The sequence below is a fragment of the Oreochromis aureus genome, linkage group 5 (assembly GCF_013358895.1).
Source record: "Oreochromis aureus strain Israel breed Guangdong linkage group 5, ZZ_aureus, whole genome shotgun sequence".
Taxonomy (NCBI): Eukaryota; Metazoa; Chordata; class Actinopteri; order Cichliformes; family Cichlidae; genus Oreochromis; species Oreochromis aureus.
Genome location: NC_052946.1, coordinates 11,270,593 through 11,284,069, shown reverse-complemented (window position 1 = coordinate 11,284,069; position 13,477 = coordinate 11,270,593). Strand labels below are relative to the sequence as shown.

At 40.8% G+C, this 13,477-nt stretch overlaps 2 protein-coding genes across 2 annotated transcripts; both read left to right on the top strand.

Moving 5' to 3' along the window:
• Positions 1–98: 98 nt before the first annotated feature.
• LOC116330175 (cytochrome b-c1 complex subunit 1, mitochondrial) lies at positions 99–6,809 on the top strand. The gene is made up of 13 exons (XM_031752414.2): positions 99–253; positions 1,220–1,360; positions 1,480–1,566; positions 1,683–1,812; positions 2,036–2,234; positions 2,910–2,989; positions 3,094–3,209; positions 3,364–3,507; positions 3,921–4,081; positions 4,174–4,259; positions 5,943–6,031; positions 6,117–6,192; positions 6,286–6,809. Exons 1-13 carry the CDS (start codon positions 191–193, stop codon positions 6,348–6,350), a joined length of 1,437 nt encoding a protein of 478 aa, XP_031608274.1. The 5' UTR covers positions 99–190; the 3' UTR covers positions 6,351–6,809.
• Positions 6,810–11,293: 4,484 nt separating this feature from the next.
• On the top strand, positions 11,294–12,842 carry LOC116330172 (urocortin-3-like). Its single transcript, XM_039611770.1, has 2 exons — positions 11,294–11,347; positions 11,674–12,842. Exon 2 carries the CDS (start codon positions 11,686–11,688, stop codon positions 12,055–12,057), a length of 372 nt encoding a protein of 123 aa, XP_039467704.1. The 5' UTR covers positions 11,294–11,347; positions 11,674–11,685; the 3' UTR covers positions 12,058–12,842.
• The last annotated feature ends 635 nt before the right edge of the window (positions 12,843–13,477 follow it).

The window sequence follows — 13,477 nt, the reverse complement described above, 5'->3', positions numbered from 1 at the left end:
TGGATCAGCGGGAACTCTATTGTGTTGTGATTGGCTGCTTTCCTTCGGCTAACGAAGTCTAAACCAATAATAGCAGAGATGCTGGCGCCTGCATCACACTGTAAGAACCAATCACAGCGTCGTCCCTTCGACAGATCCAATCTAGCACCAACCGAACAGCCGAGACTGCCTTCTGTAACCGTACGAAGAAATGGCTGCGTCCGTATGCCGAGTGGGGAGCACTGTGGGTCGAGCCCTTGCCAAAACCCACAGAGTAAGTATCTCTTTAAAGGTTGGACAGAATACTTTGTTAAAAAATGTGGAATATCTTAGCGGAATGCCGGATTTATTTTCCGCAACACTAAAAGTGTTCTGTTACGTGTTAGCCAGGAAGCTAGCTAGCTGTGCTATCCGCTGTACAGCTATGGAGAGTCTCTAACCGGTTAGCATTAGTTAGCTATCACTGAATGCAAGGTCAATGGGCTTATGAATCAATACATCTTATAACAACTACCTAAAGCGCTTTGTCCACTTCATAAAAGATCTTTCAAGCAGTCTTATTGTCGTTTTAGTTACCTTTGGTCATTCACAAGGTAACATTTGCTATTTGTCCTCACTTGCCCTCAAAGACAAGTGAGGCTAGCACCGATAGGGTAGCGACTTTGGAAAGACACATGATGACTGTTGTTGATGCGGCTGAAGAGCTGGATAGGAACTACCACGTCAACTCGAAAATAACATGAAAACGTCGTAATAACACCCAGGTTGGATTATGCTTGTGGCATAAATTCAAGATTTTACCAGATTTTGTAATAACAGTACAGTTCTGTTTACTAGTGACAGCCCCTGACATGTCATTACAGCTGTACCGTCTTAAAAAGAAACTGCTCTAGAGGGATTTGGGGTTAGCCTTTCGTTTTTTGATCACTTATACTGCAGGTGATAACGATTGTGCCGATGAACTGATATTTATTACCTATTAGCACATACAAAGTCAGAAAAAACATGCTTTCCTCCCAGGTAATCAGTTGTAAACACAGAACAAAATGGATCATTTTAATTAAAAGCCACTGCTAGCAGGAGAGTACTTTTGAACTTGCAGATGATTGGGATGGTACACCTGTAGGACAAATGTTCTTATATTGGGATGTTATGTAGTGTAATAAAATATAAAAGTGGTTCTCCAGAGTCCTTTTTTAAAATTTATTGTTGTAATGTTTTGCATCTGTAACTTCTCCAGCCCATCCTGCTGTCCTTGAGGCGTGGACAGGCCTCAGTAAGCTATGCCCAGAGTCTGTTAGGAGCCCCTGAAACCCGTCTTACTACACTGGACAATGGTTTGAGGGTTGCATCTGAGGAGACTGGACATGCTACATGCACTGTAAGAACACGTCATAAATCATGCTATAAGTTGGAGTTGTTTAAGCACACGATAGACACTTTTACTCATGTAAACCTCAGCATATTTATTCAGCACATGCCATCTCTCCTTTGTCACAGGTTGGACTGTGGATCAGTGCAGGCAGTCGCTACGAGAGTGAGAAGAATAATGGAGCAGGCTTTTTCCTGGAGCACATGGCTTTCAAGGTAAACTTCATGACCTTTGCTATCCTACAGGGCTATTTGTTAAAGTAGAATTTATATATCCAACATGACCAAGGTTACATACCCCCTTCAATAAATGTGTTTTGTCTTCTTTGCAGGGAACCAAGAAGCATCCACAAACAGCCCTTGAGCAGCAGGTGGAGTCTATGGGTGCTCACTTGAGTGCCTACACCTCCCGGGAGCACACTGCATACTATATGAAGACCCTGACCAAAGACCTGCCTAAAGGTGAGAGGCAGAAAAATACACAGATTGTTCTCCAGTTTTAATAATACAGTGATTGCAAAGAAATCACAGTGAGATAAAATATTGAATGAGAATATAAAAATAAATCAGTCACTTATATTTGGTTCTCTACTATGTAGGGAAGAAATTCCAACTTTCATTGTTTTTTTAGTACAAAGTTTGTGCATTTCTCCTCTTAGTTGTGAACAACATCTGTGTTTTCCAGCTGTTGAGCTGCTGTCAGAAGTCGTGCAGAGCTGCTCCCTTAACGAGGCTGAAATCGAGCAGCAGCGGAGCGTGGTCCTGCGTGAGTTGGAGGAAGTTGAGAGCAACCTGCAGGAAGTTTGCCTGGACCTGCTGCATTCCACAGCCTTCCAGGGGACTGCTCTGGGACACAGTGTGCTGGGCCCCTCCAGCAGTGCCAGGTGGGAGGAGCTGCCTGCTCATGAATATCTCTAGATTATTATTATTATTATTATTATTATTATTATTATTATTGTGTCTTAGAACAGCTGTCAGGAGAAAGACCACTCGGGCTATTCGGGTTGGCCCAGTATAGCTTGACTCAGTTTTTAGGGTTTTCCATTAGGAGGTACTACCTGATACCAGGTACTACTTTTACTACCTACTTGGCTGGGGTTCCAAGTGATCTTAGGCGAGCCAAAAATGTGACATCATCAGACTGTATGCCACCGACTTGCTAGTCAGTGTTGTCACTTGATGATTCCCGAAACCTTCACGAAAATCAAAATTGCCATTTTTGAAACCCAGCAATGAGGTTAATATGCTTATATTGTGCTTTTTTTTTTGTTGTTGTTGTTTTTTTGGAGCTACTAAATCGTCACCTATCGGTTTGCTATCGCAATGATTTTTATATTGCATACATATTTATACTGGTATTATTGCAGACAATATGATATGGCACAGCTCTAATGATTGTTGTTATAATATGTGTTGTTAACTAACACAGCAAAAAAAATCACACAATTTGCACCTTTATGTAAGAAAATGACTAATCTTTTTATACAATGCTCACATCTGTATCTCATTGTACAACTGTATAGTGACAATAAAGGCATTCTATTCTATTCTATTCACAGGAATCTGACCCGCCAGGATTTAGTGGATTATGTCAACAGCCACTATAAAGCTCCTCGCATGGTGCTCGCTGCTGCTGGAGGTAGGTGTTCTTCCTCTTACGCTGTTATGACGGATTACGGTGCATTGTGGTGCTCTACATTTCCTTGAAAGCCTTGATGCTTATCTGGTGTGTTTCCTCTACAGGTGTGAGCCATGATGAGCTGGTTGGTTTGGCCAAGTCTCACTTCAGTGGAGTGTCTTTTGAGTACGAGGGAGATGCTGTCCCCGTGTTGTCACCCTGCCGGTTTACTGGCAGTGAGGTGAGATGTGTTAATTAAAAAAACAAAAACTGCATGTTAATTTTTTTCTTCAGTATTTGTGTTTATAAAGATTTCAAAAACCTGGCTCTTGTTTAGAATGAGGCATGGTAGGGACATTCACAATTATGGTAAATGGTCTTCTTCCTCTCCTCAGATCCGTATGCGTGACGATGCTTTGCCCCTGGCACACATTGCCATCGCCGTGGAGGGTGCTAGTGCTGCTAGTCCAGACATCGTGCCTCTTATGGTGGCCAACGCCATCATCGGCAGCTATGACCTTACCTACGGTGGTGGAAAGGTTGGAAATGTTATTTATTTTTTAAAATGAACACAGTGTAGAAAAGACGGCAACGATGAAAGTGTAACTGTAGTCCACAAAAATGACATCATCATGTTGTTTCTTTATCTTTTAAGCTTTATTTGTTCTCAGGTAAAAAAGTGTTGCTGCCACAATGTATAATATATCAGATTTGAGATTTAAACTCAGAAAGGAGGATCTTGCTGAGATGAACAAGTCTTTGTTATGTCTGACAAGAAAGTGATTAAACTTTAAACAAAAAAAAGAGTACTTTTTTTTAGTAATACTGTAATTATATTGTGAGTGTCAGCTATTGAATACACGAAGCAGTTCAACTGGAAAAACTTGATTCTTGGTTTCTTCTTTAGTTATGAAGAAATATAATAACATATTCCTTTTCTTCTCTTTTTCAGCACCTGAGCAGCCGTCTGGCTCGCCTGGCGGTGGAGGACAACCTCTGTCACAGCTTCCAGGCCTTCCACTCCTCCTACAGCGACACCGGCCTGCTGGGCATTTACTTTGTGGCCGATAAGAACAACATCGACGACATGATGCACTGGTCCCAGAATGCCTGGTCAGTAATGGTTCACGGACAGAGAGAAATGCACATCACAGACTGTGATTTGTTGTTAAAGGTTTAATTCCTTCATATTTTGCTCCCTGCAGGATGAATCTGTGCACCACAGTGACTGAGAGTGATGTCGCCAGAGGCAGGAATGCTCTGAAGGCTAGCCTGGTTGGACAGCTCAATGGTACGTAATATCTGTAATGGATTATACACGTGCATAGTTTTTGCACACTGTTGAAAACCTGGAATTTTTAGATATTTTTCATAAGCTCTTTTAAAAAAAAGTAAAGTCCTAAATAGAGACGGACTGATCCGATATTAGGTATCGGTATCGGTCCGATACTGACGTAAATTACTGGATCGGATATCGGAGAGAAATAAAAAATGTAATCCGATCCATTAAATATCAAAAAAGCACCTCACAAAACTTGCGACACGGCGTAACTCGGCTCATAACCGTAGCACGTCAGAGCAGTGTGCTCACATTGAGCAGCTGTGTGTATTTGTAGCCTCGCTAGCAATCCAGCATTTCATCTCCGAGAAAGTTATCCCAGAGAAGTGAAGCAAGTGTGTAAGTTCATCTCTGAATGTTTGTAAAGCGTACCTACGTTAAGCTTAACAACCGATGTATGGAGCGACTGCCTCTTCTTGCTGCTACTTCAATCGTGAAACTGATTAATGATCAGCTGATCGGCTTTTCTGTCACAAGTCCGTCTCTCTTCTTTGTTTTTGGCCCACTTTGCACCAGAAAGAGGAAACCAGCGGCTGAACAACAGCAGCACGTTTAAGCTTGATAAGCTGTCGTTAGAATTTATTTAATATTACTTTCTAGACCAGGATCCTTTTCTACGTAGCTGACGGATGGTAACTGTGCAGAGGCAGATCTAGCATAGTTTAGCCAGGGGGGCCGATAGGGCATGAACAGGGAAAAGGGGGGCACAAAGACATACTTTTCTTTCTTATTCTCATTTAAAATGTCTAGCTTTTAATAAATAATCATCCGAATCTTACACCCAAAGTTTTAATCTGATGTAAAATGTATAGAAGTCCATTACTGTATATAGTAACTATAAAGTCTAATATACCCTAGTAAGCTACTTTTTCCTTTGGGAAGATACCATCTGTGCAGTCTGCAATTCTGTTGAAGAAAGATGTTGAATCTATTTAATTATTCTTGAAAAATAATTTATTTCTGTGCATTTTTTTTCACACTGCATCAAATTGAAGTTGATTACATCGATTAAGCATCATGAGGTGGAGGGTGGGGGCTGGTTCCCTATTTTTTTTTTTGCTGGGAGTTTGCAACCCTATTAGTTAGGTTGCTTAATATTTCTAAGTAAGTACTTTTAAAATACCAGAATAGGGAGGATGGAGCAGGTTTAAGTTTATTAGATTGATCAGTGTTGCTGAACTATGAAATATTTTGGGTGCAGTGTATTTTTTACATACAGGTATAACAGAATAGCTTTAGTGTTGTTGTTTATTTAAACTTGAGTATGAACTTATACAAAATGAAGCAAGATATTTAAAAAACAGTTTTATTGATTAAAAAACACAATATATCGGATTCATATCGGTATCGGCAGATATCCAAATTTATGATATCGGTATCGGACATATAAAAGTGGTATCGTGCCATCTCTAGTCCTAAAATGTTTTTGAGCTGAACATGTTCACTATTAAGCAGCAGAATGAATTTGAGAGCAATGACACGACCTGATGATACTGTGTACATTGTATCCCCTAAAGTCTCACGCAGTACAGTTTGTTTTAATCATAGAAAAAAAGAACGAAAATGTTGTCTTTTTAAGAACTCGGACACACTGCTCTCATGAATTATAAGTTGACACTACTGTTTACCTTCTAGGAACAACACCAATCTGTGACGACATTGGCAGACACATTTTGAACTACGGACGACGTATTCCTCTAGCAGAGTGGGATGCTCGGATTGATGTAAGTTTACCGTACCTTCTCAGATTTGGCTTAGTCCTATAGTCTCTCCCGAATGAGCGTTTTAACTCTAAATCTTTCCTTTCAGGCTGTGACTCCCAAGATGGTGCGTGACATCTGCTCCAAATATATTTACGATAAGTGTCCTGCTGTGGCTGCTGTCGGTGAGTTCTGCTCTACTTTTAGTCTCTTCGCAGCAAGGATGCAGCTCATGCTGCAACTATTTTCTCTAACCTGTCCCTCCTTCTCTCCACCAGGCCCCGTTGAGCAGTTACCGGACTACAATAGAATGCGCAGTGCGATGTACTGGCTCAGGTTCTAAGATGATTAGTTATGATGTGTCTCCATTTTTGCTTCTCTTCTTCCTCACCCTTACTTCACCTTCCTCCCCTTATCTCTGCGAGAGTGAACAGTGGATCGTCCACATGTTGGTGTGTCAACAAAGGCAGCCATCCAACCTCTGCTTCCCGTTTTAGTCCCACCAGCTCATTAACAGTAGCCATCAGGGGGCAGCCAATCTGCATATTTTGTCTTTAAATTGCATTCTGGTTACATATTGATTGTACTGCACAGGTACTGCTCACCTTATACTGATTTATAAAGGGAACAGAGGGCTGACTTGAATATTGAATAATTATCAGTGTGACATAATACGGTCAGTACTGAATATCACCAGATGGAGCAAGAGTATATTTATAATTTCTGTGACATTTGTTTCTGTCCACTATTGTACATAACAGAAGCTCTCATTCCAACAAAAATAAAAAAAAAAACTGTAAAATATTTGTGTTGTGTCCCTTTGTTAGTCATACAAAAGGATTTCTTAATGATTAAATTATTTAAATACAGAAATGTTGAATATGAATGTAAACAGTACACGTGTGCAAAAGCCACATCTTCAAACACAATATAAGCAAAGAGATAACCTGGTCTTACTGTGACTCACATTCACACCTCACAATGTTTTTAAAACATAGGTTTGTAATATCAGACTACTAAGGAAATACTTTTTAAACACAGCAAGGGCTTTTCAACATAGCATTTCTAAACTTAAGTTTCCTTTAGAAAGCATCAATTGTGTTTCCACATAAGATTTTTTTTCAGCAGAAGGAAAAACTTTTTAATTGAGCCAAAGCACAAACCACTGCTGTGCAATGATGCACTTTAACTTTGCGATGCTTGAAACTTGTAAAATCTGGTTAAAGCTGAGGGTTATCTTCCAATTTACAGACTGTATAAAAACTTCAGCAAGGGCTTGAGCTTTCACTTCAAATTAAAAGAAAAATTCAAAGAGTGTGCCACAGAACAAGACTAGGACTGCACAGGAATGGATTGTGAGGTTAGCAAGAGAAAACTATTCATGCAGAAGAGACACCTTGAAGTCAGACTGAAGTATACTAAGGACAAGAACAGATGAGATGAAGCTACAGCTTTTTAACCATAAAGATGCTGCTCATGTTTGGAGAAAAAAGGAGCGGCTACAACCCAAAGAACACCGTCCCCACAGTGAAACACAGGAGTGGGAGTATTATGCTCTGGATCTGGAGAAAGAAGGATATAGTGGCTTGCAAAAGTATTCGGCCCCCTTGAACTTTTCCACATTTTGTCACATTATAGCCACAAACATGAATCAATTTTATTGGAATTCCACGTGAAAGACCAATACAAAGTGGTGTACACGTGAGAAGTGGAACGAAAATCATACATGATTCCAAACATTTTTTACAAATAAATAACTGAAAAGTGGGATGTGCGTAATTATTCAGCCCCCTGAGTCAATACTTTGTAGAACCACCTTTTGCTGCAATTACAGCTGCCAGTCTTTTAGGGTATGTCTCTACCAGCTTTGCACATCTAGAGACTGAAATCTTTGCCCATTCTTCTTTGCAAAACAGCTCCAGCTCAGTCAGATTAGATGGACAGCGTTTGTGAACAGCAGTTTTCAGACCTTGCCACAGATTCTCGATTGGATTTAGACACCAGACAGGTCAGGGATAAAGTTATTGAGAAATTTAAAGCAGGCTTAGGCTACAAAAAGATTTCTCAAGCCTTGAACATCCCACGGAGCACTGTTCAAGCCATCATTCAGAAATGGAAGGAGTATGGCACAACTGTAAACCTACCAAGACAAGGCCGTCCACCTAAACTCACAGGCCGAACAAGGAGAGCGCTGATCAGAAATGCAGCCAAGAGGCCCATGGTGACTCTGGACGAGCTGCAGAGATCTACAGCTCAGGTGGGGGAATCTGTCCATAGGACAACTATTAGTCGTGCACTGCACAAAGTTGGCCTTTATGGAAGAGTGGCAAGAAGAAAGCCATTGTTAACAGAAAACCATAAGAAGTCCCGTTTGCAGTTTGCCACAAGCCATGTGGGGGACACAGCAAACATGTGGAAGAAGGTGCTCTGGTCAGAGACTGGGGCGGAGGTTCACCTTCCAGCAGGACAACGACCCTAAACATAAAGCCAGGGCAACAATGGAATGGTTTAAAACCAAACATATCCATGTGTTGGAATGGCCCAGTCAAAGTCCAGATCTAAATCCAATCGAGAATCTGTGGCAAGATCTGAAAACTGCTGTTCACAAACGCTGTCCATCTAATCTGACTGAGCTGGAGCTGTTTTGCAAAGAAGAATGGGCAAGGATTTCAGTCTCTAGATGTGCAAAGCTGGTAGAGACATACCCTAAAAGACTGGCAGCTGTAATTGCAGCAAAAGGTGGTTCTACAAAGTATTGACTCAGGGGGCTGAATAATTACGCACACCCCACTTTTCAGTTATTTATTTGTAAAAATGTTTGAATCATGTATGATTTTCGCCCACTTCTCACGTGTACACCACTTTGTATTGGTCTTTCACGTGAAATTCCAATAAAATTGATTCATGTTTGTGGCTGTAATGTGACAAAATGTGGAAAAGTTCAAGCCACTGTATGTGAAGATTTTGAAGAAAATCTCAAGCTGTAAACAACAAAACTGAGTCTGGTCATTGTTTTGTTTTCCAACACAATAACGACCCAAGACATGCTCCTGAAGAAGACCAAAGTGAATGTTATTGACTGGCCTCATTTGAATCCCACTGAAAATCTGTGGGGTGAACTGAAGGGCAAAGTCCACGCTAGAAGACCATCAAATCTAGAGGAGCTTGACAGATTGGCTAACGAAGAATGAGCTGAGATTACTCAGGAAGCGTGTTTGAGACTTGTTGAAATTCACAACAAGTGACTGCAAGCTTTAATCCATCAAAAAGGATTCACAATTATCAATTAGCATTGGGTGGCCTAATAATTTTGACCCTGGCAGATTTTGTAAAGTAAATTAGTAAAATAATGTAAGCATCCAAAATAAAACCAGGATGTTTGGAAAAGCTGTGTGGGGGCTAATAATTCTGTCTGGAGGTTCTTGGACGTTTAAAGCACTGATGATGTGCTTACTAGACTACCTTCACTTTTAGATCTTAAATGTCACAGTTTTTGAAGTGTTGTAAACATAGCACTTTTTACTTTTTTGAAAATTTTTTATACATTAATGAACACATTATCATTCACGTTGTCTTCGTAAACCAGATGTGCCATTTGTATTATCTGTGCTCAGACTTCAGATGATATGTTGGGTTAATCTGTGATCTATGGCTTGACGTTTAAATTGTGGCTGTGGCCAAAGCACAGTTTACCTACTTCAGTTTTGCCACAGTGAATAAGGATTTGCAATTGTGCTCTAATAGCCTGTCCTTACTGCTACCAATTGCTGCGTTTTATTAACAATGTCTTTAGAACTTAAACATTTCATGAATATTAAGCGGGGTGAACAGTCGGAGAATAAAGTGCTCTCTGATACGCATCAGGCTCATTGTAAACAGCCTACGTCATTAGCCAGTTGAATGGGCAAGTAAGACCTGCTATGACGTATGCTTTATCTCGAATCACACAGATGACATCGTCTTAGGTTCATGTGCTGCTCTGTGTCATGTTGAATAATGCTGCTGGTACAACTCAGTGCATCTGTTTGTTGCTGTGTGACATTACTGTGACCTGTGGGTAACTGAAACGGCTCGTAAGCCTGAGGCTCTCAAGGACCCAGCAATCGTAATCTGGCTGCACTCGTAATATATCATTAGTCGGATGAGAGTAAGTTCTTTGATGGGCCCGAATGGAGGTGACTCAGGAAACGAGATAGGCTTCGTCTTGTTGAGTTGCCCTCCTGGCCCTGTAAGACTTTTCCTCCTTGTTCTTCTCCACGGGGCTTTGTCTGCAGTCACTTCTCCTTCTAACCTCTTTATACTCACCTCTTCTCCTCTGTGCTCTGTAGAAAGGAAGAAAGATGTGTTCTCACAGCATGTTCCTCTAAGAGTCAACAATGCTTTTTTTTCTGTGGCATAGGCGTAAAAACACGTCAAGGAGCGGCTGTCATGCACAGGGTCAGATCGAAAAGACTGACATTAGTCAAAGAACAAGTTTCAAAACTGGCAGCCAGTGAAAATCCTCTAACTTTTATTCTGTGTTGTTAATTTGTATTAACAAACACAAAAAAATTAATTCACGTCACTCACCTCATGTGATGATGTCTTATTTAGTTGCTGTGATTCCCAGCTAATGCATGTTACAGAACAGACTCACTCACACTGTTTTCAGTAAATCTAAACCAGCTCCCAGCCACCTTAATGTTTCAAACTCCTTAAATACATTTAGTTAAATTAGACCGAAATGGGCATGTCTCCCACAGTGTTTTTATCACTGTCATGTTTGCATGTTCACCCAGTCTGCACGGATGATTTCCAAAACACAAACTAACAAGCAAGATGAAAAGATGAACAATTTATGGGACATTTCAACACCCACTGTTTTACTGTTTTCTCGCACCGTCTCCATGCTTAACTTCTGAATGGACGTGGAGGTGGGCTGTGCGTTGACTCCAAATTGGGGCAACTTTTCAAGTCACTCCAAGCAAGCTATTGTGATTACTTTTGTGTTATTTTTAGAAAGAATAAGATAGCACTGAGTGCAAAGGAAATGAGATGAAATGAGGGGAGGGCGATGGGGTGTAGAGATGTAAACGATAAACAGAGAGGGGAAGGGGCAGTGTCACGGCGAGGATTAAAGTGGTTGAAGACGAAGCAAAGGACGAGCGGCTCATCGTCAAGTCCAGTTCAACATCCGACCGTGTTTGGTGCACATTGCTCCTCCGGTGAAGAAGCAGAAGCTGTGAGACAGAAAATACAAGATTATAGGACATCTGAGCATAAAAAGAGCTGCTGGCTTTAACACAGAGGAGGGAGAAGTGCCTTTTTGTCAAGTTACCAACTTTTGATATTGGTGACTGAGTAAGTATTGATTTTGGCTGATTCTTGATGAGATTTGCAAAGATTTATCTACGCATGTATCAGAGAATACTGCAGACTATAACAGGAGGATCAAATGGATGGATGATTGAAAGGTTAATAAACTAAATATTCAGATGATCTAAAATGATTTGCAAAGAACTGTATTAAAGAATTTAGTGTTTCATCATCTTTTTATTGCGGAAGAAATAAAAAGCTATTTTTATTTTGTACATCAGTTGGATATGTTGTTGTCTTTCCATGCGATCACTCACTGAAGTCTTGCACTGTCACAGTTGTGTAATATGGAGCTGATTCTCTGCTTGCAGACAGTCCTGACCATGAGAAGTGTGCGTGCGTGCTTCTGTCTGGCTCTGCTGCTTCCTTTGTGTGTTCAGAGCCAGAGGAGCAGTCTGGCTGTTGCCAAACTCGATGAAGACACAGAGAGGGACATGCTGGCTGTCGACATCTTAAACCGCAACGGTGCGTTGAGCTCACTGCTCCGATCACAGCATCATCTCGTGCTCAGGCGAGCCCCGCGCCCTGCCTCCCAGGTGCCAAAGAGAGCCCAGCAGGGGTCCCGTTTTGCTCTGTCCCTTGATGTTCCCACCAGTATCCTCAGTGTACTCATAGACCTGGCCAAGAATCAGGACATGAGGACCAAGGCAGCAGCCAATGCAGAGCTGATGGCACGAATAGGCAAGAGGAAATGAAAGCCCCCCGGAGAAATTTGAAGGCTTGATGGAGGAAATCTCACTTCACAACAGAGCTAACATATTGCGGCACTGACACCTGGTTAGAAACAATGTTAGTTCACGTGAAAGTAGTCATTGCGGTCAGTATCTGTCCTTTAGAGCTTAGATCTGCTTTACTTTTATACCGTACTTATATTTAATCCATTTACATTCCACACACAAACCACACCATGGACTGATTAATCACTACAGTGATGTAAAAACAACAACAACAACAACAATCACAACAAGGACACTGCAAACAATGTAAGATGATGCTGGTGTTTAGTCTCAGCTACTCACCACTGGCTCCCAAACTGTGACTCGGAGAAGTGTTTTATTGTATTTGCATGCAATCCGTAGAAAACATACAATTAAATCCAATATCATAATCCATTTTTTCTCAAGTCTAATTCATTTCTGCACTGATATCAGGCACGCTTGCCATAATTACAAGCATCAGCAGCCCATAAAGCACAAATGAATGGGTCTCAGCCAAATGAGCCTGCGTCACCCACAGCAGGCGCTGATGTGTGATAACAGGACAAAGACACGCGCAGGATATTGACCTCTGAAAAGAAGAAGAGACCCTTTCTAAAAACCTTTGTTCACTACTAATACATTTGGCAAACAAGTCACAGCTATTCTTAGCCTGAAGCCCTATCTGCTCTGGATTAGACTAACATCTATGGCATAATTAATCTGTGCTCTTACACCAAGCAAGAAATGTGAAGCAACAGAGTGAAATAAACTGCTCATCTGATTTACACTGTGAGGCTTTTTTCTTCTTCTCTGTTTTATGCTGACCATGACTTTGGCTTGATTTAAATATCATCTTCACACTTTTGGACCTCAAAAATTGTGCTGATATAACAGAAACTATATGAAACAAATAACTTCCGTTACTGTGATTATAATACAATAAATATAAGTAAAGAAGCCACTAATACCCTGCTGAGCAGCAGACAAACTATCTGGAATTAAAATAAATGCTCTGACAGTTATTTACACAATAGTATTAGATTGTTGCCTTAGCTGGCATTAATTAGCTTGGGGTTGTTTACACTGCCATGAGAATATTATAACAGTATTATCTCTGTTTTTTTTAAAACCTTTAGCCTGAAAGCATCTCTTGTAGCAGTTACCACGGGCGGTAAACCACAAATAAAACAAGTGTTTCTGCTTTTAAACAGTAATTTTATTCTGTGTTTAAGCTGGAGCTTTGTTTCCCATGGCACAGCTCTATAGTCTGACGTAACTGTCTGGTGAAGCATACTTAAAATGTGAACTTATTATGAAGTTCAAATAAATAAAACTCACATCATCATCACAAGGCAGTTTATCACCATAAACCGCAACTGGAGTGTACTCTGATTTATGTAATGAGCGCTCTCATCTG

What these genes read in the sequence shown, in the direction of transcription:
- LOC116330172 (XM_039611770.1), top strand. Translation starts at nt 11,686, where the DNA reads ATGAGAAGTGTGCGTGCGTGCTTCTGTCTGGCTCTGCTGCTTCCTTTG.
- LOC116330175 (XM_031752414.2), top strand. Translation starts at nt 191, where the DNA reads ATGGCTGCGTCCGTATGCCGAGTGGGGAGCACTGTGGGTCGAGCCCTT. An exon ending in CTGGACATGCTACATGCACT is followed by an intron (nt 1,361 to 1,479) that starts GTAAGAACACGT and finishes CCTTTGTCACAG; the next exon opens with GTTGGACTGTGGATCAGTGC. An exon ending in CACTGGTCCCAGAATGCCTG is followed by an intron (nt 4,082 to 4,173) that starts GTCAGTAATGGT and finishes TGCTCCCTGCAG; the next exon opens with GATGAATCTGTGCACCACAG.